Source organism: Sinocyclocheilus grahami, unplaced genomic scaffold (genome assembly GCF_001515645.1).
Source record: "Sinocyclocheilus grahami isolate Dianchi unplaced genomic scaffold, SAMN03320097.WGS_v1.1 scaffold205.1, whole genome shotgun sequence".
In the NCBI taxonomy this organism is placed as follows: domain Eukaryota; kingdom Metazoa; phylum Chordata; class Actinopteri; order Cypriniformes; family Cyprinidae; genus Sinocyclocheilus; species Sinocyclocheilus grahami.
The window spans coordinates 598,269-625,108 of NW_015505384.1; the positions used below are offsets into that span (position 1 = coordinate 598,269).

Genomic DNA, 26,840 nt, shown 5'->3' on the forward strand with positions numbered 1-26,840 from the left:
ATAACTCATTGGTCAAAAAGCGTGAAAACCCTGATAAATAAAGTCCATTATAAAGCTCAATATTTAAAAATACATCTTTGGAGGTTGCATGAACATTTTTAATTTTACTAATAACCACGGAGGCCATCTGTGTCATTACAGCAAATTTTAGTTAGAGCCGAGATATAGAGGTTTCCGTAAACATCCATACAACCAATATCCATATTGCCATGACACAAAAATGGACACGGTGGTTAAAACAAAGTAAAATAAAAATGGTCAAGCAATCACCTTCACAATTTTTGGACCACTTGAGATGGACTGACCCATAACAGATCAAATCTGTGTCCACATGTATCCATGCCCTAATATAAACAAACATACTCCAGACATGAAATATGGGGAAAACAAAGTTTATTTTAGCTGTAAGGACTATTAAAGACTCAGTGTGCAGCACTTAAGAACTGTAGATGCAGATCTCACAACCTTGAGCTGCAATCCATTTCACACTCTACAGCAGACTTTTCTATTCACAGCTGTCTGGTTTCAGCAGTGACCCGCACTCCAGTGGACTCAGGGCTTACAAAAATGGAAAAACACATTTTAAAGAACCTTCAAAGGTCACACGTATTCTTACATTGCTCAAGGTTTTAGTAAACCAACAATTCTAGCGCTACATTTTAATGCTTAAATAACTGACATGAACAACCTAGAAATTTATAAACCAGTACCACAAAGGAAAAGTCATTCACAACATAAGAAGTTTCATGCATCGATAAAACGCCGTGGAACACATTCAGGAAGAGAAAGCTATGCTTGCAAGCGAGAGACATGTTTGTGCAACAAAGCATTGGATATTAAGCTGACAGTATGCACTTGTGCAAAATTACTTCTAATTTCTTTACCCATAATTCCCCGTGAACTGGCCAATGTACCAGATACTGTGAGGCACAAAAGATATAATCAACTGAAACCAAAATGAAGCAAGTAAGACTGACGACACGTCTGAAATCAATCTAGACATGCAGTTGATGCTGTAATGAAGTGTAAATATACATCAAGCACAGAAAGGTTCTAATGACGTAACCCAAAACATGAGGAAGCTAGATTTGTAACTTTTCATGAACAGGTTTAATAAATGAAAATAAAATAAGTACGGAACAACGTAATGCGCAGGTTTGCTGTATGCAGAAAGCTATCTGAAAATCATTTGCAGTACCTTTATAATTGCACTCAAAAAGTTTGCCTGTGATTGGACTAATGGACTGAATTAAGGATAAAGGATGGGTGATATAATGGACTCGGCCCATTAAATGGAAGGGCACACAGTTACGAACAATCCAGAGACGCTGTTAGAGGCCACATTGAGCTGTGTATAAAGTGGCACATGCAGATGTGCAGTACATACAGCGTGGAGTCGCCAAGCTATTAACCGCCATATAAAAGTAATGTTTCGTTACAAACAACTTGTCGTTGAACTGGTTCAGTCTTCAGAATCACATGGTATTTCATTGAAATTCCCTGTCAATCAATGATTGCTGGGGTGCTCAGTTTTCTGTACGTGTTTCTTCAGGTTTGTAGATGGCAGATGTTGTTTATCGCTGTGGCTGTAGATTCTAGTGTTTTACTCGTCCACTTCTCCTGCTGGTGTGCTACGTATAAATAGATTTTGGGAAAATTAAAAGTAAATTTTGAAGTGAGCAAAAAACTTCCACTGGTGGAGAGAAAGAAGTGCTAGTACATTTAGGGTGATCTTCAATCGCTCATGGGGAGTTGTTGGTGGTCGAATCCTCTGAAAGATTTGGGTACTGGATGATCAGCATGTCAACAACCTGTGACAGGAACACAAAGTTATCGTATAACTTCATAATAGGGCTGGGCAATAAATGATATCATATCGAGATTGCTATAAAACGTATGTCGATAATGATGAAAAGCTTTGGACATTTTTACTTGATATGGATTAATCTAACAGCCTATCTATCACACAGCAGAAATAAACGTGACAACAGCCACATTCAGCATATCTCCGTGTGAATGAGTGCTGTACTTTCATCTGCTCCACAAACTCAAACATGTGTGACACAAACTTCATCTCCAGAGCTGCTCCAGAGTCACTTCACCAGCTTTACACTGTAAACTACCACCAAATACACACTGAGATCTTCATGACAACCCGCCCAAATAAAAGTTCGGCCTAACTTACAACCGGATTATATTACTACTGTTACTACTAAATTATAACAGGTTACAAGTTTGTTCAAATCCTTGAGTTTTGGAGAGTCAAAAACACTGACCAAAAAGGTGAGATTTAATAAGCACTTCTCTGATGGTACATTTTGACTGTGTCAGTGTCTCTTTGTACACACTAGGGATGTCCCAAGCCGATCTCAAGGATCTGGATCGGGACCAATTAAGTTTTTTTTTTTTTTTTTACTAATCAGTATGGGCTCTCCTAAGCCGGATTCTTATTTTACATCAGCTGTCATGCAGGGGTCGTGCAGTCGGTATTATAACTTTAATGTTCTTGATGTGTGAACCAAACACTAGGAAAATACAAGTTTTGGATTGTGTGGAGGGGATTGACAATATCAGTTTTAATTGGATCTTAATTTTGATGAACCCAGATCTTTTAGTCAATGCTGTCTTCAGTTCATGCATGAACCAAACTTTACTCAACATTATTTGTAGCACGTCTGCCATCCAGTAATCACAATAAGCTTTGTAACTTTTACTATGAAACAAAATCTGAGCTTTCAAATTGTCTGTCAGTTTTTCTAATGAAACTAAAACAATAAATGTTAACAATTTGGTTTTCAGCTAAATGAAAATTTTAATTTCAGTTTTGGTTAAAATTCATTTCGGTGCATCACTACATACGGGTTGGATAGATTTATACAACACATTTATTGCATAATTAGATAACAGGTCAGGGATTGTAGGTGGGGGGAGTGAATGTACAGCGCTCTCTCCCACCTTCAATACCACGACTGAGGTGCCCTAGAGCAAGGCACCGAACCTCCAACTGTTCCCCGGGTGCCGCAGCAAAAAAATGGCTGCCCACTGCTCCGGGTGTGTGTTCACGGTGTGTGTGTGTTCACTGCTGTGTGTGTGCACTTTGGATGGGTTAAATGCAGAGCACTAACTCCTAGTATGGGTCACTTGGCCACATGTCACGTCACTTTTCACTTCACTTTAGGAAAGCCTTTCCCTTATATCAACAGCACAAACAAAACAAGAAAACAACAGGTTCTGTGGGCAGAAACAGCTACTTACCCAAAATACACTTTTCCCAGGACTTCAGCTTTCTTTAACTCCTTTCTTGCTTTCGTCAGCTGTCTGCTGTGGCTCATTCTGCTCCCATATGTCGTTCTGTTCCTCCTCGCTCTCTTTGACCTCTCCATCACCTTTCCCATCATCCCCCTCTGCCGAAGCTTCACTCTGGCGTACACTGACAGAGATGACCAGCGCTTGCACTATACCGTAGATCAACGCAAACGGCAGCAGGTACTCCTGTACCACCCACAGCAATCCGGCCATCCCAACAGACGACACCAGAAACATGGCCATCCCATGGAGCCACAGCTTCAGGGCCCCCTGCACCCCCAGCACGTCCAAAATGAATTTGGTCGGAGGGGATACGGTGGTCAGGAAGCCCACCACAAACAAATCAAAGAGGTGGCGGAGGAAATTAAAGCAAATGCCGTAGTGCTCAGGCACGATTTCCCCCGTCCATGAGCGAGAGAAGAACTGGAATGCTGATGTCTGCTGGGACAGCGGTGCGGGGGACGGAGGGGGCGTCCCGTAGTCTGATTCCCCATCGACTTCATCGCTGTCCCACGTCCCTTCACTCCACCCGGCACATTTCCGCTGGCGTAACACGGTGGACGATGACCACCTGGGCCAGAAAAAGTATCTGGATGGAAACATACGGCTCCACCAGCGTGAGGAGCTTTGGGCCGCTGCTTTCTCAATCTCAATATCAGCCCTCAGCTCTTCAATGTCCAGAGGCTTGACAGTCTCCTCGGTCTCCCAGAATTCCTCTGCGATTGTCTTTTGGTCCTTTTTAGTGTTCTCGCCCCTCCGAACCCAGGCAGTAAGTCCCCATAAGCCCCATCTGCTTTTAGTCTGATTGTCCATTGTTGGGGGTTCCTCAGGTTTGGCCTTACTGCCCCAGGACGAGTACAGATTTGCTGGACTGACCCACCCCCAAACTTGCCCTACAACTGCGGTCATGTCGGCACTATTACTTTATAATGCACAAAGGAGGAAATTAAAATGCTATAACATTAATAAAGTGTCAGTGTGTGGGGGAAAAGCTAATATAATCGATAATTACACATTAATAACTATAGTATAAAGCAATAATAAGCACAGCCACCTCTTCATCTAATGGTATAGCTATTTAAAAAAATCAGAAAACGACGTTGAGTGTCCCTTTATTCCGACATATAAAGTGTTACATCGCTACAAGTATAAGAAGGCATCTACACAATGAGACCTCAACAGACCTGTATTAAGGCGTGTTTGTATTAAAGCAAATGAACCAGAAAACATCTGACGGCCATACCCGTGCAAATCACTCCATGGCAGGAAAAGAATATAATTTGTATTAAAAATTAAAACAAAACAAACTTACTGTGGTAATGGGGTTTCGTTTATTTCTGAGCTCTCAAAGCATTTTCCTCAGGCGAAACGGCGTCGGTTAGCATGTCTGAACTAGCCGAGCGACTCCGAAACTTTAAACGCTAAACTGTGTCGATGTGGACCGGAGAAACAAACATACCTGCGACCCCAAATCTTCAGTTCTATACGACTGCAGTAAGGACACGCAGTTACATCTTCCAGACTTCACTTGCAAAAACATTTGAGTTCATTCATCGAAGCCAGTCAGAAAACGACGTTGAGTGTCCCTTTATTCCGACATATAAAGTGTTACATCGCTACAAGTATAAGAAGGCATCTACACAATGAGACCTCAACAGACCTGTATTAAGGCGTGTTTGTATTAAAGCAAATGAACCAGAAAACATCTGACGGCCACACCCGTGCAAATCACTCCATGGCAGGAAAAGAATATAATTTGTATTAAAAATTAAAACAAAACAAACTTACTGTGGTAATGGGGTTTCGTTTATTTCTGAGCTCTCAAAGCATTTTCCTCAGGCGAAACGGCGTCGGTTAGCATGTCTGAACTAGCCGAGCGACTCCGAAACTTTAAACGCTAAACTGTGTCGATGTGGACCGGAGAAACAAACATACCTGCGACCCCAAATCTTCAGTTCTATACGACTGCAGTAAGGACACGCAGTTACATCTTCCAGACTTCACTTGCAAAAACATTTGAGTTCATTCATCGAAGCCAGCTTCACATTCCGGTCCATTAGCACCCGGCGCATACGTGCTCGAGGTTAAACCGTTTCAGCACCTAAACAGCTCGACAAAGTGCGAAGATGCAGTCTAGTTTAATTTCAACAGATTCACGGAGTTTTGACGGATAACTTAGTCTCTGCTGTGTGCGAGCTGGTTTGCTTGTCTAGTAATGCTTGTCTTGGGAAGTCCGGCTCATTTCGGCGAATCGGTTCTTTCAAACGGTTCATTTGAAAGAACTGGTTCAACCAATCAATTCAGTGAATCTTTAAACTCGTGCTGCCTGATATTCCCAATAAAGCCGTACAATAATAAAGCCACGTATTGCTGTTCCTTACGAGTATTTCGTTACGAATCATACATGTATGAGAGAGACTAGCTGGAATAGATGCCGTTTACCTTTTTATTATGTTTATGCACTTAGCTGACGCTTTTTATGCCAAGCGACAAGCAATTCCTCACAGAGCCAACAATATTCAGTGTACAATGCCAGGTTTAGCTAGAAAGCTTTTAATACGGAATACCACACAACTTTTACTTCATATAGTAAAAGAAATACGCTAATATATATGCTAAGGTTCAGAATTCAGCCAGTCTCTTTCAATGTGTTCTCGGTTCAATGAGTTGGAGTTGTTGACTCGACAACAAATTCATTGAAAAGATCCGACTCAACAGGACGATTCGTTCACAAACGGGGCGTCGCTACGCACTGCTGTGTGCTGAACAGAAGCATCGCTGACCCGCTGACCTTCGCTCTGCAGATGTGTGGCAGTCCGTGTAAACTATTAACATTTATATATTTCCAAAGCGTGGGTTTGATTTTGTTACAACAACAGGTAGGCTAGTAGTAAAAAAAGATGTATAAGCGTATACCGAAAGTGAGTTAAATAGAGTGAAGTCAAATCTGACAATAGCCACCAAGTAACTGAACTCTTTCCAAAATAAAAGTCCTTAGCTATTCCTAATAAACAGCAGCTGAAGAGAGGAATGGCATGTCGAATTCATCAAGTGCACCTGTGTGATGCATTGAACACGAATGCTTCAAAAGACCCATAAATAAAAATTAGAGCCTATACTGACTGATTCTTAATCTTCAAATATATTTCAAACATTTAGATAGCATATCAGAATTTCATGATAACCCATTTCATATAGTTTTACTCACGACACCATTTTTAAATATAAATCATGTATAGGGTGTAAATCAGCGACATGGCATGCAAGTTATGTACTTTTAAAAAGACTCCCAAAAGCATTTGCACTAATATTTGACCGTATCCAACAGCATGAATAAGATTAAGGCATAAAACTACAAGATAGCCCCGCCACTCCCATAAAAAAACCCCCAATTACTTCATATTGAGCTGTAATAGTGATTTTTATTAAATGTAAAAGAAAACTGTACATTTTTAGAAAAAGCAGCATACACACAGAACTGAGAAGTCAAAAACAAGCAGTTACTTTCTCAAACTGTCCTTGGAATGACATAGAAACACAAGTGTATAAGTTACAATAACTACAGAGGAGCTTTAGTTCACCATTGTGCTGCAAACCGGGCACCACAACTCTTCTGCCATTGCACCAACTTCTGTCCTTGAAAGAAAACGCGTGTATTAGATTACAAAGGGGGAAAATAAGTGTATTAGTTGCCTGTCAGTGTTTCAGTGCGCCGCGAGAAAGTTACTTCATTGAGTTTCAGTGGAACCGAACAACGCGCTCATCATTAACACCCAATTATGACCAAAGGTAAGTTTACTGGGCCAGTACTTACACAGGGACAGATTCAAAGGAATATGCTCATCATTGGCACATCATTCTGGCATCATGGCAACCTAAAAAAAAGATACAAATAAAATCCAACATTAACTAGAAGTTCTTAGTAACAATAAACACGTTTTAATAATCAAAAGCTGTGCTCAGAGAAATGTGAAGAGCTTCATGCTGTCATCAGAGACTCTAGTCTATTGAATCATCACTGCACATCACTGATAAAGCATCAGCGCTGTCCGGACACCAACCGTCGTGTTGATTCATGGGCTGGAGACCACGTCTAAGTTGGCTTCAAATCCTTAGTTGAAAAGCTTGAAAATAAACGCTAATTGTTAGAGATTATCATGGGCCATACTTGCAAACTCATATGCATAAGAAACAATCTCTTACCCACTAGTCGTCAACCGCTGCCATCAGCCATCCTGCTGGAATCCAACCTGTAAATGTATCTAGACATTTAGAGACATTCAAAGCCACTTCTGCTCAGTCACAAGCTGTACTGCATGTGTTCAGTGCACTGTGAAGAGCTTCATGAGGAAATCACAGACTCTAATGATTCAACATTGCATGCAATAATAGACAAGACACCATGCTTTTAAAAGCACTAATTATTTGAGGTTTTCATTAGCATCAACTAGTTCTTACCTACTGATCGTCAGCCGTTGACATCAGCTGCCTGGCAACATCTGCTCCTCCCATCCAACCTGTAAAAATAATTACTTTAACATTTAGACAAAATCCAAGCCACTTCTGCTCAGTCACAAGCTGTACTGCATGTGTTCAGTGCACTGCGAAGAGCTTCATGAGGAAATCACAGACTCTAATGATTCAACATTGCATGCAATAATAGACAACAGGGGTTTTCAATCTTTCAGATGTCACAGACCTCCAAATAGGGTTAGAGGGACCACCATTCTGAAGTTTATCAGCTATATATTTATATGTATAAAGACCATATTTATACCGTATTTGTTTGCAAAGTATTCAGTTTCTATTACATAGTTTTCGGTTACATTTTTAGTACAGTAAATGTATTATGTACTTATTTAAATACATTGTTTATCTTTTTATTTTAAATTGAATGCATTTATTTATTTTTAGTTTCTTTATTATATTTACTTTACGCAGTTTCGAAAACATTAGTGCCGTAGTCTCATACTTGCGTTACTGGGACATTGTTGCAGCTTCGGTGCATTCTCTGAAATTTGGTTTCCCAAAACATCAATGTTCAGCTTAAGTAAATATGATCTGCAAAACAGTGGAGGTAATATATTACCGAGTCATATTGGGCTACGCATGTTGATCTGTGGACTAATGGCGCATTCGAGCACGAGCCAAGTCGGATCTTCTTAGCAAGCTTAAATATAAAGCACTGAACTGTGTTTTGGGGTAAGCGATACAAAAAAAATAAAATATAATAACAATACAGGTCATTCATCGCTCTCTCAATAACTGCTGCACGCACGCATGCATCCACAGAATGGCATTTAACAGGGTCCTAATGCTGCAGTCAGGGTAGCGAAATATCTGCCTGCATGAAAAGACAAGCATATTTTGTGCAGATGTTGCATTATTTTATTTTATTTTTTTCTTCGTTATAATTTATTTAAACGAAATGATGCATGCACTTTTTATTGTGAGATGGGACATTACAGCATGCTGGAAATTAAATGTTGTTAAAAATATAATAAGAGATCAAGTTAAATGTTCTTAAAAAGCTGCCAGGGGAAATCAGAAATATATAAAAATATATATCTACGAAAAATATCAAAAGAAATATAAATATAAAAGAGTACAACTATTGCTGTATTTACACGATCATATCTACTGGCTGCAATATATAATAGATATGTTTGGTTGCTAGCTATGCAGCACAAAGTTATGCGTCGTTGCCAAGAGGAAACGGAAATAAGTCTTCTGAAGCCGCAGATTTCTGCCACTGTCTAAATGAAAGGTTTTTATGTTTACATTTATGGAAATATAAGTAGAAACTCTCCTGCAGGCGTGTGCACGGTGTACTCCTCCTCCAGCGGAGTGAATGAAGAGAGTGACACAAACACAACACAACACAGAAGCTGTGCCTTTAAACCAGCCCACTGCTGCAGCGAGAGTCGACTGGCGCTGTCATACATGTTAAAACGGCTTGCCATATGCGTCTGAATCTGCAGCAGGGCATTACTAGTGCATTGTCTTAAGAGTCCAGATCTGTTCTTACAATGGATTTCCCTTTCGACCTGAACGCGCTTTTCCCCGAGAGAATCACTGTGCTGGATAACAGCTTGAGTGCAGGTCGGAAAGCGCATGGGAGGTAATGTCTGCTTTAATGTGTGCTGCTGGGACAGATGGGTGTGATCTGTGTGCAGCATGCACTGCTTTTGTCTTGTAACAGTGGTTGACACTGTTGTCGTGCATTGTGCTAGCAGTGGGGGTTTAGGATGTGGTTTTATTAGGCTAAATGTTGCATTTGGTCCAGGTCATCTTTTTCCTGTAATGATAAGCCTATTGCTGTATGTTGAGCTTGAGGCCAGAGGATGCAAATGCGGCCCTGAGTAAAAAACAAATCTGACCTGAGTCTGATTGAAGGTAATATATTACCAAGTCATATTGGGCTACGCATGTTGATCTGTGGACTAATGGCGCATTCGAGCACGAGCCAAGTCGGATCTTCTTAGCAAGCTTAAATATAAAGCACTGAACTGTGTTTTGGGGTAAGCGATACAAAAAAATTAAAATATAATAACAATACAGGTCATTCATCGCTCTCTCAATAACTGCTGCACGCACGCACGCATGCATCCACAGAATGGCATTTAACAGGGTCCTAATGCTGCAGTCAGGGTAGCGAAATATCTGCCTGCATGAAAAGACAAGCATATTTTGTGCAGATGTTGCATTATTTTATTTTATTTTTTTCTTCGTTATAATTTATTTAAACGAAATGATGCATGCACTTTTTATTGTGAGATGGGACATTACAGCATGCTGGAAATTAAATGTTGTTAAAAATATAATAAGAGATCAAGTTAAATGTTCTTAAAAAGCTGCCAGGGGAAATCAGAAATATATAAAAATATATATCTACGAAAAATATCAAAAGAAATATAAATATAAAAGAGTACAACTATTGCTGTATTTACACGATCATATCTACTGGCTGCAATATATAATAGATATGTTTGGTTGCTAGCTATGCAGCACAAAGTTATGCGTCGTTGCCAAGAGGAAACGGAAATAAGTCTTCTGAAGCCGCAGATTTCTGCCACTGTCTAAATGAAAGGTTTTTATGTTTACATTTATGGAAATATAAGTAGAAACTCTCCTGCAGGCGTGTGCACGGTGTACTCCTCCTCCAGCGGAGTGAATGAAGAGAGTGACACAAACACAACACAACACAGAAGCTGTGCCTTTAAACCAGCCCACTGCTGCAGCGAGAGTCGACTGGCGCTGTCATACATGTTAAAACGGCTTGCCATATGCGTCTGAATCTGCAGCAGGGCATTACTAGTGCATTGTCTTAAGAGTCCAGATCTGTTCTTACAATGGATTTCCCTTTCGACCTGAACGCGCTTTTCCCCGAGAGAATCACTGTGCTGGATAACAGCTTGAGTGCAGGTCGGAAAGCGCATGGGAGGTAATGTCTGCTTTAATGTGTGCTGCTGGGACAGATGGGTGTGATCTGTGTGCAGCATGCACTGCTTTTGTCTTGTAACAGTGGTTGACACTGTTGTCGTGCATTGTGCTAGCAGTGGGGGTTTAGGATGTGGTTTTATTAGGCTAAATGTTGCATTTGGTCCAGGTCATCTTTTTCCTGTAATGATAAGCCTATTGCTGTATGTTGAGCTTGAGGCCAGAGGATGCAAATGCGGCCCTGAGTAAAAAACAAATCTGACCTGAGTCTGATTGAATCTGCCTTTGGTTTAATCTGAACGATGCTGATTCAGCAAGACATCACTGTAATCACACAATATCTGCCATATGCCTTGTGCTTTATATATATATTACATTTTACCTTATTTGTATATTTGTATAGTTGTATTTTGTATTTTGTATTTAATCTGTACCTATCTGTATTTATGTTATCTGTATGCACCAAGGGTCTGAGAGTAACGCAATTTCAATTCTCTGTGTGTATGTGCTGTACATGTGGAAGAATTGACAATAAAGCAGACTTGACTTGATAAGAAATCTCACCGTGCTATAGATAGATTGCTTATAATAATACACTTTTTATAATGGATAAACATTTTTTTTTAAATGTAATATAAATCAATATTATGATAATAATACAATACAAATATTTTAAGAATACATTTGATTTGTAATGCACTTTTCTTGTACGTAAAACGCTACATTGCATTAGAAAGACAATCAAATAATTATATATATATATATAACAATAATAGTTAAATATTCTAAACTTTACTGAAAAGATGTGTTTGAGCAGTTTCTTAAATCAAAGTGAAGGGGCATTTCTAATAGAAGCAGGTTATGAATTGCATATTTTCTGAGCTAAAGCCATTCCTCCCATAGATTTATTGATAACATGAAGGAATTTGTGGTGCGTTTTCTGCATATATATATATATAAGCAGCACTGTACAGCATACATTCCAATAAATACGGAAATTATAGATTTTAAATGAATTTTAAAATTCACCAAAAATATTTTTTTATTTAACCAGTATTTTGAGTATTCAATTTGCCAACATTACAATGAAATCAAAATTAGTCTTTTACATTTAATCATTTAGCAGACGCTTTTATCCAAAATGACTTCCAAATTATAGGACAATAGAATCAATCAAAACTAACAAAACAAGCAACAATATGTAAGTGCTGTGACAAGTCCCATTTCAAGTTGCATATTGATTTTAATCGAATCAGATGCTCTTTAGAAGTTTGAATCCAGCTCTTATCCGCTGCTTCTGATTGACACTATCCGTTCCACCTTAAAAGACGCACGCTTCCGTGTCAGTTAGCTTCTTATTCACTCTCAACTAGGGGCCGTGCGGCTTTTCCTCTTTTTCATGCTTTTTAAGTGATTATGTTGCTTTTGTGTCTATTTTCAGAACGAAAGAATAATAAACTATTTTGAAACGCAAATAACACTGCTATGTTAGCAAAAATGGACTGTAAAAATATAAGGTCACATAAAATATAATTACAGTGTTTTTTTCATTATTGAAGAGATTATGCCAGCTACAGCTTGGATCCAGCCTCTTATGAAGACTTCAGATGACCCAACATCTTTGAGGAGATGACACCTACCTCTGCAAGGACTCCTGAACATCAAACATGGATGATTATACAAAATGATCATGCTATCATTGTTTTAAAGTGCACACTAATTTTGCTTAAATGCATACATGTTTGTGAATACTGTAATTTGTACTACCTTAAAAACTGTAGGCCTACTTTCTGGATCCATGCTGTAGCTGGCATAATCTCTAGTCACCTCGGGATATTGAAGTTTGTAATAATCTTTGAATTATTATTTTTAAATGAATGAATAAGAGAAAAATCACACGGACCGTAAGTAGAGCTGATGACATGTTCCATAATTAAAAAAATACTGTAATTATATTTTATGTGCCTTTATATTTTTACAGTCCATAGTTGCTTATAAAGCATTGCTATTTGCGTCTCAAAATAGTTTATTGTTCGTTTATTTTGAAAATAGACACAAAAGCAACACAATCCCTTAAAAAAAGCATGAAAAAGAGAAAAGGCTGCACGGTCCCTTAGCTGAGCGAAGCTGACTGACGTGGAAGCATCACATCTTTTAAGGTGGAACGGAAAGCGTCCATCAGAAGCTGCGAATAAGAAGCTGGATTCAGCCTCGTCTTTTGGACTCCAAGGCTCTCTTTTGTCCAAGATAATATTCAAAGGCCCTCATATCTAAGCTAATATCTCATATATAAACTCAAAAATAATAAAATAAAATGTGTATAAGTCAATTTAATGTTGTATCTACATTGATAAATTTTTTTGTATCAACATTTTTTATTAAGATTATATTAATATAACTACTTACTGGGGCCCCCTGGAAGTTGCAGATGCCCCGCGGTCCCCTGGTGGAGAACCATTGCTCTACCTACCCTTGGAACAAATCATGATTCACAGCTGTGACGTAACAACACCCCATTGGCTATTTAAACAAATAGGACAAGCCATTTGATATGTCCCACACAAATGTTTTAATATGTAATATGTCAACAACACAGGACAAAAACTCCTTTCGTCAAAGATTTCATGGGGTCTTTACATGTATATTTCATTATATCAAGCCATTGACCACCTTGATGTCAGCGTCAGCTATTGAAAAACCTGTTAAAATGTATAGCACAGCTATATATGATTCCAAATTGTAAACCAAACAGTTATGCATTGTAAATGTGTACTCATCCGTTATGACTTGCATAACTGGAATCATATGCAAATTCACATTTTTACATCTTCTGTGTGTGAGACTCCTAACATACCTGGTTTTTGTTCTCCAGACCAGATCCTCTTCTTCAGATCAGCTCAGTTATAGATGAGCTGGGCAAAGCCTCCTCTAAGGTAATAATGACTGTGTTTTGTCTTGTTTTGAGCGTGCAGATGTCATTCACTGTCAGTTTCAGCCTGTCATCATGTCATGTGTGTGTGTGTATCTCCTCAGGCCCAGCAGCTGCCTGCTCCTATAACCAGTGCTGCAAAGCTCCAGGCCAACAGACACCATCTCTACCTCCTGAAAGATGGAGAACAGAACGGGTTCGCTCGCTTTCTCTATCCCTCCCCGCAGCCTATACTTCAGATTTAATCTATTTACATGTCAATACAGCTGGCCTCTCTCTTTCCTGTTTTTCCATTACATATAAACACATCCTCATCTGCTGTTAATAACAATCTTCGACGCCCTCTTCCTGTCTTTTGCTTTTCCAGTGGGAGGGGTGTTATTTTTGGGTTTCTGAAGGTTGGCTACAAGAAGCTGTTTTTACTTGTAAGTGTTTGCTCATTATTGAGTTGGTAATTACATCGTTTTAAACTTGATGCATCAGTGATTTACAGTATGTTGTCATTGCATCCAGGACCAACGGGGGGCGCATTTGGAGACCGAGCCATTGTGTGTGCTGGATTTTTATGTGACCGAGACACTGCAGAGGCATGGCTACGGGCTCGAGCTCTTTGACTTCATGCTGAAAGTGAGTGTCTGTCAGCGGCCTAAATGTATTAAAGGACTAGTTTACAGAAAAATCCTGTCATTTTACCTTCCCTCGTTTCAGTCCAAACCATGAGACTTTCTTGCTTGCGTGGAACACAAAAGGAGATGTTTCAAAGAATGTTCATGCTGCTTTTTTTTTTTTACCATACAATAAAAACAAGCAACAAAAAGCATCAATGAAGTATCATGAAAGTGGTCGATATAATTCATTCTCTTTGTTCCAAGTCTGAACAAGCTGAAATGTAATTCTTTATTCCCAGATCATTTCCCCCTTCACCATTAAAACTCATTCGCAAGTGCACATATTCAAACGTGCCCCATCAAGACCAGGTTGGATGTCAACGATGCTGTACAGCATTGCATTTTGTGTGTTTCAACCTTGCTGAATGCTACACGGCAAGGTTGATTTTGCAGAAGTGCAAATTTTTTTTTAGCACTATGGTGAAGGGTAAGATTTTTGTTAAAACACTTGCATTTTATTCAGATTTCCATTGAATAATTTAATTAAAACGAGAGTATATTTTGGGGTATTTCTCAGACAAAGATGTTGTATACATAGAATATAGCGCATTAGTTGTATGGACTGCTTTTCTGCTGTTTTTTGGAGTTTTTGCTTGTGTGGAAAAGAGCAGCAGGAACATTTTTCCAAATATCAATTTTTGTGATTTCTGAAAAAAATTTAATTTTGTGACAGTTTGGGAACAACATGAGAGTGAGTAAATGATGACAGAATTTTAATCTTTGGGTGAGCTATTCCTTTTTAATATGTTCACATGAGAGATTGGTGTAAAGACCCATTGGTATTTGCTACTAAGTAAAGAGTCCTGCTTGTTTTTGTGACTCATGGTTTCCTGTCCTGAACATAACCTCTGATTGAACAGCACAAACGGGTGGAGCCTGAACAGATGGCGTATGATAGACCTTCTCCTAAATTTCTGTCATTTCTAGAAAAGCACTATGATCTCAAGAACAGTGTGCCTCAGGTATGATCTCCCTTTTAAAGTGAAAGTGCTGCATGATGCAAAACAATCACAGCCAATCAGAGCATGTTTGGTGTTCTGTGGAGTGAGATTTTTGGGCCAGTGAGATTTTAAAGGCTTGTACTTGAAACAAACTAGATTACACTACTTGATGAAAACGACTTCATCAGATACTATAATAACATGTTATGTCTTGGGTGTAAATCCTGATATGGATTATGTGCATGACGTGTGAGCGTTTCTATTTGCACACAATACAGACTTTATACGATAGTGTTTTCCTCATAAAAGTAGGTGTGTAAATGACCGTTGCAAAACTTGACTGTTATGATGAATTGTCTAATTTCTTCACACTTGTTCCTCTCAGGTGAATAACTTTGTGGTGTTCAGTGGATTCTTCCAGAGTAGATCAGGTAATGCCTGACTGCATCACTTCTTCTGTGGGTTTGGAATGTTGTTCTGGATCTGTGCCAGTGTTCAGTGAGTCGTTCTCTCAGGGCAACCTCCCATTCTCCTCATTATAGTACATGCAAGGCAGCACTGTATTGAAATTCCTCCTCTTTTTATTCTTCTTTTCTTCCTTAAATTTCTCCAAGTAATTCAGCTCGAACCACTTAACGTACAGAGTCCATTTATGCTACACCTGACAGTGACAAGGAAATACTGGCTATAAATATTTATCTTGGCCATGAAACTGTATTTTGCAATATTTTAATCCTTGCTGTTATTGTTAACTAAAAAATATTAAAAAAATTTTTTTTCATTAACTGAAATGAATCTGAAAATAAAATAAAATATAAATGTTAGATGGAAATCTTAAAAGTAAAAGTTTAAGTACATTTTGAAGTACACAAAATGCTGCAACTAAAACTGAACTAAATATAAAATATCAAATAAATGAATTAAAATTAAACAAATATGAATTAATAATAAATAATAAAATTAATTCAATATAAAAAACTACTAAAAATGTCAAAAGTTCAAACAATTAGTAAAACTTCAAACTAAAATCTAAAAATATAAGCTAATTGAAAATATGAATTATACTATAATAATACTTAAAAGTAATTAATTAAAACTATTCTATTTATTTAAATCATATGACAGTGGGATTATTTAGTTGTTATTCCCTGCATGTTGGTGACAAACACTAGTTGTACAACTAATCTATGTCTCTCTGTAAAACTGCTATTGTCACAGAAAAAGTTATTATTATTTTTTCTTTCATCTTGATGGCTTCGGATTGAGATGAAACTTTTTTTTCCTTTATTTCAGAGAGGATCACCGATTTCACTTACATGACTCAGGGCTAGGTTATCATTCTTGTTCCATATATAGTTATCAGTCAACTGGTGAGTAACTTTAGATTGAAATGTAATGCAGAAAAAAAGTCCAGAACCTAGTAGTTTCTCTAAAACTTTAGCAATATTCTTTTGCTGCCTTGCAATCAAATGCCATTTTAGAAGATTCCACAATTAATTGAAGAAAAGTCTGTCTTTGTTGTGCTTGTCCATAATGCTCATAGCTGTCTTTTGGTTCTTTTATTGTTTCATATTTTTAGTGCTTCTATATTTAAATCAAGTGTATTTCCTGATCTAAATCATGACCTGTTATTTTGTTTTCTATAAAATGTCATCTTTGTACCTGGCAAAAACATTTCCAATGCATTTATTTATGTGTATAAATGACTTACCGAGCCCAGATTTGGGCTGTTTATAGTTGATAGCTACCCTACACTGGGTTTACCATGCAAACAACTCAAGACACTTATTGTTCAAGTGCTTTTGTCTCATCTTCCAAGGAACACCTCCCTCCCCTTCGACGGATCAGGGGATGTATGGATTTTTGTAAGGACATTGAATATCTATTGTTCCCCTCCCCTACCCCACCGTCACCCAGCTTCCACCTTACTTATCACTCCTTTATTGTATACTCAAGTCCACTCATTATAGACTCTTCCTTTGCACTCAAACAGACCCCCATAACCTCTGCCCACATCAATCAGTCCCAACAACTCCCTTGCTGTTCCCCTTTAAAATCCAATTATAGATAAGTGCTATATGTTTTCCCCAAAGTGCAGTGGAATGATAATCGATATATGCATTATGCCCATGGATATTTATGGATGTGAATATCTGTGAAGAATGCAGTGTGTGCCGTTTAACTGCTTGCTGAACTCCAGACTTATCCTCTACCTGTTGTTTCCATTGGCTCTTTCTGACCACACTGCTCTTTTTTACAGTGGTCCAACTGAGAAAAGTTCACCCAAAAAAGCCAGAGGGAGAGATCAAACCGTATTCACTAATGGAAAGAGAAGGTGGGTTACTCATAGGCTCCGTGTGTTGGATATTTAACCGGTTGGCACAATACAGACCCTAGTAGCTGACATTAACACCAACTAGCTGAATACTGACATTATCCAGCCGCTGTAATAAATAGTTTCAGCTGGAAACAGGCCTCCCATTATTCATTAAATGTCTTGATTTGGTCCATCAGTTACTTTAGAGTTCTTAGGAAAGTGCTTTTTTCAGTCATCACAGGCATTTTGCAAGGAGCAAGTACTCTCACTCCTAGTTTAGACATTTTAGGGTTGTAATCAGGGGACTGTGAGTATCTACATCCATGTCTCAATCCAGTCACCATGTATACAGGTAACAAGGTGGAACAAAAAAATCTGTTCTTATTCAGAGCTGGTGTCATTCTTCAAAATACTGGAATGGCATTTTAACGGTTCATGTGGAAGTGATTCAGATTCCTGAACAAATGACTATTACGAGGTGGTACTTTTTAGTGATTCAGAAGCAGATACACTCTTAAAAATAAAGGTGCTTCACGATGCCATAGAAGAACCTTTTTGTCTAAATGGTTCCATAAAGAACCTTTAACATCTGAAGAACCTTTCTGTTTCACAAAAGGTTCTTTGTGGCGAAAGAAGGTTCTTCAGATTATAAAAAGGTAAGAAAGAGATGGTTCTTTAAAGAACCTTTGACTGAATGGTTCTTTGTGGAACCAAAGATGGTTCTTCTATGGCATCGCTTGAAGAACCTTTTGAAGCACCTTTATTTTTAAGAGTGTAGGACAGTTGATGAAGTCTGATTGTCTAACAAATGATTCTAAGTTAAAAACCAAAACGCAAACTAGTATAATCAGATTCCTGAACAAATGACTATTACAAGGTGGTTCTGTTTAGTGATTCAGAGGCATACAGTACAACCAATGAAGTCTGAATGTCGAACAAATGATTGTAATGAGTCCTTTTTTTATTGAATTCAAAACGTATAACTAGTGTAGTCTGACTCCTGAATGAATGACTCTTATGAACCAGAACATACAGTTCAACCAGTGTTGTCTGATTCCTGAATGAATAACTTTTATGAACCAGGTATGAATCAGAAACATATAGTGTAACCTGTGTAGTCTGATTACCAAACAAATGGCTTTTATGAGCCAGTTACATTTAGCCAATCAAAAACATACAACACAATCAGTATAGTCTGATTCCTGAACACATTCTTTTTAGAGAATCAAAAACATACAGCACAACCAGTGTAGTCTGATTTCTGAACAAATTACTGTAATGAGCCAGTAATTTATAGTGAGGCAATGGAATTGCATTTCACTTTTTCACATATCTATTCCTTAAAAGTACTAAAAGAATCATAAGTGGAACTGTTAAGGAATTAGTAAGAGGAATCATAATTCATAAATCTTTATGATTCCACTTCCTCTCTTCCGCAGTGGTTCGGGAGGAGCAGAGGGTTCTCCCCTGGCCATTCGTTCACCCCGCGGGTCCCCCCCACTCTCCCCCTCTGCTTCCGTCATCTCCGCAATCCCGTTCGCTCAGTGTGGGATCCTCCCCCAGCCGGGCCCTGCTCCGCCCCGCCGCGGCCCCCCGGACCCCCTTCTCCCAGCTCAACGACAGCTGCAGGGCAAAACGCACCAGGTGCATCTCAAACACACCTCACGGCCAGTTGCAACATACTTAAGTCTAAATCCAGCACTTTGCTTGCAAGTATTTACATCGCATCCTCTTCGCTTTTTCCATCTGGGGCTTATTTTGGAGGCTGAGAGCATTTGCTCTGTGGGAATGAATGTGAAGAGACACTAAGGTCGTTCATGTTCACTATGAGCAACTTCCTGTGTTAGATGAGTGCATGGTCGACTTGGTGGCAGGAATGTGACTTCAGCTCATTAGTGCATCATTAGTGTATCACTGTGTACTGCATAAAGGTCAGATACGCAGTCTGTTTATTCTTCTAACACGTAAGCGGCCTTGACCACTTTCTTTTGGAGAATCGCTAAACATTTCTCCTCCTCTCCTCTCTCTTTCTTCTCCTCCTCCTTTCATCTGTGATTATGAAATGCTCGTTTTATGCATTGACTTCCCCAATTATGACATGCTCATTTTGTTGTCGAACCCCTCACTTTATTTGATGAGTTTCAACTATTGTTTCCTTTTAACCACATGCTTTCTCTCTTTTTCTCATTCTCTCATTCCACGCTAGCTCTTTAAATAGATCTAGGCTCAGCTTTCATTGACCCTCAGTCTTTAACTTCATTGTCTTAAACTTCTTAGCTAGTTCCTATTAAAGGAATAGTTCACCCAGAAATTAAAATTTGCAAAAAAATCTACTAACCCTCAGGCCAGCCAAGATGTAGATGAATTTGTTTCTTCATGGGAACAGATTTGGAGAAAATTAGCATTACATAACTTGCTCACCAATGGGTCCTTTGCTCAGTGAATGGGTGCCGTCAGAATGAGAGTCCAAACAGCTGATAAAAATATCTCCAGTCCATCAATTAACATCTTGTGAAGTGAAAAAGCGTTTGTGTTTGTAAGGAACAAATCCATCAAAATGTTTTTAACTGAACTTTTAACTGCATTCGGCTAAAATACGAGTCCTCTCTCCATGGTATTTCATAATATTCATGTTTTTATCAGCTGTTTGGACTCTCATTCTGACGGCACCCATTCACAGCAGAGTACCCATTGGTGAGTATCCAATGCTAAATTTCCCCAAATCTGCTCTGATGAAGAAGCAAATTCATCTATATCTTAGATGGCCTGAGGACGAGTACATTTTCTGAAAATTTTTATTTTTGGGTAAACTATTCTTTTAAAAAGAGAGTTCATCCAAAAGTGAAAACTGATGTCGTTCTTTACTCACACTTTTGTTAATTTTTCTGTGGAACTCAAAAGGAGAATTTTGAAGAATCTTCAGAAGAATGGTGTGAAGATTTTGTAGAATTCTATTTGTATTCCACAGCTAAAATAACAGCCTGTGAGTAGAAAGCAGCTTGATAAAGTCATAACAGAATTTTTCATTGTTTGACTGAACTCAAATTTTCAGATTTTGCTTTCTGCCTTGTGAGTGTATGAATGATACGATTGCCTGTGAAATTATTTGATACACATTTGTAATTAAATTGGAATCTCTTTTGGTCTTTTCCATACCCTTTACAGTAAGGAGTGTTTTAGATAATAGAATAGAGTTTTTTTTACTGATCAATTTACTATAGTGTTAACCCTCAACTGTCAAACATCCTCTGTCCTGAGCAGCAAGTAATAAAAGTTGCCACTGAAAAACTGATAGGTGGTATTATTTAATCACTTGTCAATTAATTAATTTGTCATATAACAGATTATTCTAACAGAACATAAGGGATATGAGATGTTATGTATTAGATTCTACACTTAATGGTCAGGAGCTCCTCAGGACCTTGGTTTAATTTTTAAGTCCAGATTTATGTCTTGGCCTTAGGGCTTCGCTCCTGACAAGTGGTTGACTGATAGGACTTATCAATGTCAGAGAATGCTATATGGAAAAATATGTACTGTGTAAAAGTTTGGGTGAGGCAAGATTTAAAAACATTTTTTTTTTCAAGAATCGCTTATGCTCATAAAGGTTAAAAAAACAGGAATATTGTGAAATATTATTACTACTTTAAAATAACTGTTTTCTATTTGAATATTTTTTTAAATGTAATTTTTTTCCTGTGATGCAAAGCTGAATTTTCAGCATCATTACTCCAGTCTTCAGTGTCACATGATCCTTCAGAAATCATTCTAATATTTACTGCTCAAGAAACATTTCTGATTATTATCAATGCTGAAGACCGTTGTGCTGATTAATATTTTTGTGGAAACCTTGATACATTTTTCTTAGGATTCTTTGATAAATAGATGGTTCAAAAGAACAGCATTTATATAAAATAGAAATATTTTCTAACATTATAAGTTAACAGCCACTTTTGATCAATCTAATGTTTCCTTGCTGAATATATGGATTTCTGTTTTTCTTTTTAAAATATTTTATACTGTAGTTAACAAGATGAACTAAACTCATCTAGAAACCCGTCTGAAGTACGTGTGTTCACTGAAAAGGTTAAAGTACAAAATGGCTCAGAATAAATGGTTCTGAGAAACGCTTGCCACTTGCTTTGAAATTTAAAGTCCTAAAATATCAGCCATTGCATTTGACTGCAACTCTGATGTCCAAAAATAAAACCAGACATTAAGTTGCAACATTACACCATACTAGTTTTTTAATCTGTCATGAGATTAAAAATCCTCTGTCACATTACACAATCATTGCCTGTGTCCTCTTTCACTGGAATTTGTTTTCATACAATGTTGAGTTTTGAATTTGCGTTTGCAGTTATGTTTAATTACGTTTTTATTTGTTCCTTTTTTCTGTCACATTAATTTTTTTATTGTTCCATTTTCTTTCATTTTTTCATTTATTTCTCCATTTTCACTCTCCTCCCCTCCCTTCTCCTCGTCCCTCTATTGCTGTTGTTTGTCCATTTCCTCATATCCTGTAGCTATCAGGGTCTGGTTGCCAGGAGCAACCTCTACAGTCGCCATATCAACAGCCGAGACCTCGGGCAATTATTGGTGGAAGAGCAGAACCCCTTGAAGCTTCCAGGTAATGCACCATTTGAACCGCAATCAACCTTTTACCATGGCACAACGTGAAGCGTTACGATGGTCCTCAGGAAACCACATTAGTAAACCATTAGTAGCTGTCGTGTGTGCTTCCTCAGGGCTGAAAGCAGAGCTCAGTGAGAGAGTGTGTGACACAAGGGGAACACAAACACACTTCAGAAAGGTCGGGCTTTTCTCATATAACCTTTGTGAGAGTCAGTATTGTTTACATGTGAATTGGAAGTAAATACTGAAGAAAACACCAGGGATTGAGAGCGAGGTAATGACTAGGCCTCCACAGAATCAACGCCTACAGAATTCCACAGAAAGCACTGGCGATTTCTGCTGAATTTGTTTGTTAATGAGGTTTGCTAAAGTTTGGGTGAGGCAAGATTTAAAAACATTTTTTTTTTCAAGAATCGCTTATGCTCATAAAGGTTAAAAAAACAGGAATATTGTGAAATATTATTACTACTTTAAAATAACTGTTTTCTATTTGAATATTTTTTTAAATGTAATTTTTTTCCTGTGATGCAAAGCTGAATTTTCAGCATCATTACTCCAGTCTTCAGTGTCACATGATCCTTCAGAAATCATTCTAATATTTACTGCTCAAGAAACATTTCTGATTATTATCAATGCTGAAGACCGTTGTGCTGATTAATATTTTTGTGGAAACCTTGATACATTTTTCTTAGGATTCTTTGATAAATAGATGGTTCAAAAGAACAGCATTTATATAAAATAGAAATATTTTGTAACATTATAAGTTAACGGCCACTTTTGATCAATCTAATGTTTCCTTGCTGAATATATGGATTTCTGTTTTTCTTTTTAAAATATTTTATACTGTAGTTAACAAGATGAACTAAACTCATCTAGAAACCCGTCTGAAGTACGTGTGTTCACTGAAAAGGTTAAAGTACAAAATGGCTCAGAATAAATGGTTCTGAGAAACGCTTGCCACTTGCTTTGAAATTTAAAGTCCTAAAATATCAGCCATTGCATTTGACTGCAACTCTGATGTCCAAAAATAAAACCAGACATTAAGTTGCAACATTACACCATACTAGTTTTTTAATCTGTCATGAGATTAAAAATCCTCTGTCACATTACACAATCATTGCCTGTGTCCTCTTTCACTGGAATTTGTTTTCATACAATGTTGAGTTTTGAATTTGCGTTTGCAGTTATGTTTAATTACGTTTTTATTTGTTCCTTTTTTCTGTCACATTAATTTTTTTATTGTTCCATTTTCTTTCATTTTTTCATTTATTTCTCCATTTTCACTCTCCTCCCCTCCCTTCTCCTCGTCCCTCTATTGCTGTTGTTTGTCCATTTCCTCATATCCTGTAGCTATCAGGGTCTGGTTGCCAGGAGCAACCTCTACAGTCGCCATATCAACAGCCGAGACCTCGGGCAATTATTGGTGGAAGAGCAGAACCCCTTGAAGCTTCCAGGTAATGCACCATTTGAACCGCAATCAACCTTTTACCATGGCACAACGTGAAGCGTTACGATGGTCCTCAGGAAACCACATTAGTAAACCATTAGTAGCTGTCGTGTGTGCTTCCTCAGGGCTGAAAGCAGAGCTCAGTGAGAGAGTGTGTGACACAAGGGGAACACAAACACACTTCAGAAAGGTCGGGCTTTTCTCATATAACCTTTGTGAGAGTCAGTATTGTTTACATGTGAATTGGAAGTAAATACTGAAGAAAACACCAGGGATTGAGAGCGAGGTAATGACTAGGCCTCCACAGAATCAACGCCTACAGAATTCCACAGAAAGCACTGGCGATTTCTGCTGAATTTGTTTGTTAATGAGGTTTGCTATGCCAAGTATCACTTTTATTATAGCTCATACTGAGGGTTAGGATTTGAGCAAACTATTAACCCAGAGTATGCAAATTTGCTGCGTTAATTTGTCCCATACTATCATGCTTGTTAATGTTTTTTTGTGGAGGACAGAAATCCTGAAGGTCTCTGACAAAGCTTGGGAAGCTTGCAAAGAAGTGCATTTAATTGCATTGATTGTGCACTTGTCGTGTACTTCAGATCTTAAAATTTTTTATTTTAATGTAGTTTTACTTGCAGAGAGTATATTAATGAAATAAAAGGTAGCTTAAGTGCCCTTAAAAAGAGTACACTTTCATTTCTTAACACACTTAAGTACAATAAAATATACTTTGTAATAATGTCAAATTTGAAGTATTACTTTTAAAGTATGTTTTATATCATTATTTATTTAATAATCTTTTGTCATGCTTAAAAAAACTTATTTTGACGTGTTGACTAACTTACTAAAGCATGTCAAGTATTTTATAATTTTAATTTTTTTGTATGATTTTAACTTTACTTTATTATTCGATATTAGATTTAAGGTTAATATATTTTAATTGCACCAAATTGCAGTCATTACAAATATATTTATCTACATACAAGTTTCTGTAGAAATGACATTAAAGTATATTTAATTTACCATAAATGTTTGTCAGTACATTCAGCATGACACTTTAACCATATTTCAAAAACAATAGAATTATGAAATGACATATATTTACTTGTGTCCTAATTAAGTCGATCACAAATGCACTCAAAGTTCAGATAATTGCATTTAATAAAATTGAATAAATGTAAACTATAATGCATTTTCATGTTAATTGCACTTAATAGGCAATTAAGTGTTGGAAAACACAACGTTCAGTTTGCACTCAAATATATTCCTAATGTAAACATTGATTTCTTAAGCTTTTTTTTAAGTGTTTCAGTTCACCAAAAAAATAAATAAATAAAAAAAATTCAAACCTGGCTTATTCAATATTTGGTTTAATATGATAATGCTTTCAGCTGCAACTAAGAGTCTAGTAAAGTATCCTCAGATCAGTTTAACACTCGTCATTTTAACCATGCCATTTTGCATATTTTCTTTTACAAACAGTGCAAAGAATGTCACAAAAGTGTGTGTGTTCTGTGCGGGCCTAGTTATGACTCAAGTTATGACAGGACATACAGAATGTGCATGTTCCTACTTTATCATTTTCTTTCTTTTTGTTCTGATACAAGTTTGATTTAATTTCTGCTTCTCTTCTCAGCCTTGGCCTTGTACATAATTCACTTGAAATTATCTTCTCTGCTGCTTAAAGGGATAGTTCACCCAAAAATGAAAATTCTGTCATCATTTACTCACCCTCATGTTATTCCAAACCGGTATGAGTTGGAATGGTTGCCATTGACTTCCATAGTAGGAAAAAAAAATACTATGGAAGTCAATGGCAACCACCAACTGTTTGATTACCAGCAATCTTCAAAATATCTTCTTTTGTGTTCAACATAAGAAAGCAACTCATACAGGTTTGGAATGACATGAGGGTTTGTAAATGATGACAGAATTTTCATTTTTGGGTGAACTATCCCTTTAAGCAGCAGAGAAGATAATTTCAAGTGAATTATGTACAAGGCCAAGGCTGAGAAGAGAAGCAGAAATTAAATCAAACTTGTATCAGAACAAAAAGAAAGAAAATGATAAAGTAGGAACATGCACATTCTGTATGTCCTGTCATAACTTGAGTCATAACTAGGCCCGCACAGAACACACACACTTTTGTGACATTCTTTGCACTGTTTGTAAAAGAAAATATGCAAAATGGCATGGTTAAAATGACGAGTGTTAAACTGATCTGAGGATACTTTACTAGACTCTTAGTTGCAGCTGAAAGCATTATCATATTAAACCAAATATTGAATAAGCCAGGTTTGAATTTTTTTTATTTATTTATTTTTTTGGTGAACTGAAACACTTAAAAAAAAAAGCTTAAGAAATCAATGTTTACATTAGGAATATATTTGAGTGCAAACTGAACGTTGTGTTTTCCAACACTTAATTGCCTATTAAGTGCAATTAACATGAAAATGCATTATAGTTTACATTTATTCAATTTTATTAAATGCAATTATCTGAACTTTGAGTGCATTTGTGATCGACTTAATTAGGACACAAGTAAATATATGTCATTTCATAATTCTATTGTTTTTGAAATATGGTTAAAGTGTCATGCTGAATGTACTGACAAACATTTATGGTAAATTAAATATACTTTAATGTCATTTCTACAGAAACTTGTATGTAGATAAATATATTTGTAATGACTGCAATTTGGTGCAATTAAAATATATTAACCTTAAATCTAATATCGAATAATAAAGTAAAGTTAAAATCATACAAAAAAATTTAAATTATAAAATACTTGACATGCTTTAGTAAGTTAGTCAACACGTCAAAATAAGTTTTTTTAAGCATGACAAAAGATTATTAAATAAATAATGATATAAAACATACTTTAAAAGTAATACTTCAAATTTGACATTATTACAAAGTATATTTTATTGGTGTGTGTGTTCTGTGCGGGCCTAGTTATGACTCAAGTTATGACAGGACATACAGAATGTGCATGTTCCTACTTTATCATTTTCTTTCTTTTTGTTCTGATACAAGTTTGATTTAATTTCTGCTTCTCTTCTCAGCCTTGGCCTTGTACATAATTCACTTGAAATTATCTTCTCTGCTGCTTAAAGGGATAGTTCACCCAAAAATGAAAATTTGATGTTTATCT

At 37.2% G+C, this 26,840-nt stretch overlaps 3 protein-coding genes across 13 annotated transcripts in view; 1 reads left to right on the forward strand and 2 right to left on the reverse strand.

Annotated features, from left to right (window-relative positions):
- LOC107595598 (valine--tRNA ligase, mitochondrial) overlaps window positions 1-8,369 on the reverse strand; it is a 38,181-nt gene extending 29,812 nt beyond the window's left edge. The window contains exons 1-2 of the mRNA XM_016286052.1: window positions 8,288-8,369; window positions 7,500-7,502 (exon numbers count right to left, since the gene is read on the reverse strand). Of these exons, the coding sequence (XP_016141538.1) occupies window positions 7,500-7,502; window positions 8,288-8,341 (57 nt within the window). The 5' untranslated portion in view covers window positions 8,342-8,369. The remainder of the gene's footprint in view (window positions 1-7,499; window positions 7,503-8,287) is intronic.
- LOC107595602 (uncharacterized) lies at window positions 1-9,922 on the reverse strand. Of its 4 annotated transcripts, XM_016286066.1 has the most exons (7): window positions 9,715-9,922; window positions 7,765-7,823; window positions 7,510-7,646; window positions 7,368-7,430; window positions 7,121-7,181; window positions 3,256-4,228; window positions 1-1,811 (listed from the first exon to the last, which is right to left on the reverse strand). In XM_016286066.1, the coding sequence occupies exon 6, from the start codon at window positions 4,213-4,215 to the stop codon at window positions 3,280-3,282; it is 936 nt and encodes a 311-aa protein (XP_016141552.1). In that variant the 5' UTR covers window positions 4,216-4,228; window positions 7,121-7,181; window positions 7,368-7,430; window positions 7,510-7,646; window positions 7,765-7,823; window positions 9,715-9,922; the 3' UTR covers window positions 1-1,811; window positions 3,256-3,279. The 4 variants fall into 4 exon arrangements, 3 of the variants coding, with proteins under 3 accessions (XP_016141552.1, XP_016141554.1, XP_016141553.1); XM_016286068.1 differs by lacking the exons at window positions 7,121-7,181; window positions 7,368-7,430; window positions 7,510-7,646; window positions 7,765-7,823; window positions 9,715-9,922 and adding an exon at window positions 4,766-4,856; XR_001610280.1 differs by lacking the exons at window positions 7,121-7,181; window positions 7,368-7,430; window positions 7,510-7,646; window positions 7,765-7,823; window positions 9,715-9,922 and having other exon boundaries at window positions 346-1,631; window positions 1,721-1,811.
- The window catches only part of LOC107595600 (alpha-tubulin N-acetyltransferase 1), a 19,261-nt gene continuing 1,432 nt past the window's right edge, over window positions 9,012-26,840 (forward strand). The window contains exons 1-12 of one of the 8 annotated variants that reach the window (XM_016286058.1): window positions 10,335-10,750; window positions 13,619-13,679; window positions 13,780-13,871; window positions 14,043-14,100; window positions 14,189-14,302; window positions 15,204-15,305; window positions 15,670-15,715; window positions 17,104-17,149; window positions 17,545-17,619; window positions 19,041-19,245; window positions 22,128-22,231; window positions 22,350-22,414. In XM_016286058.1, the coding sequence (XP_016141544.1) occupies window positions 10,659-10,750; window positions 13,619-13,679; window positions 13,780-13,871; window positions 14,043-14,100; window positions 14,189-14,302; window positions 15,204-15,305; window positions 15,670-15,715; window positions 17,104-17,149; window positions 17,545-17,619; window positions 19,041-19,245; window positions 22,128-22,231; window positions 22,350-22,371 (1,017 nt within the window). In that variant the 5' untranslated portion in view covers window positions 10,335-10,658 and the 3' untranslated portion in view covers window positions 22,372-22,414. Of the gene's footprint in view, window positions 9,428-10,334; window positions 10,751-13,618; window positions 13,680-13,779; window positions 13,872-14,042; window positions 14,101-14,188; window positions 14,303-15,203; window positions 15,306-15,669; window positions 15,716-17,103; window positions 17,150-17,544; window positions 17,620-19,040; window positions 19,246-19,807; window positions 19,941-22,127; window positions 22,232-22,328; window positions 22,415-26,840 lie in introns of those variants that run through there. The other 7 variants (XM_016286054.1, XM_016286053.1, XM_016286055.1 and 4 more) reach the window with 7 other exon arrangements.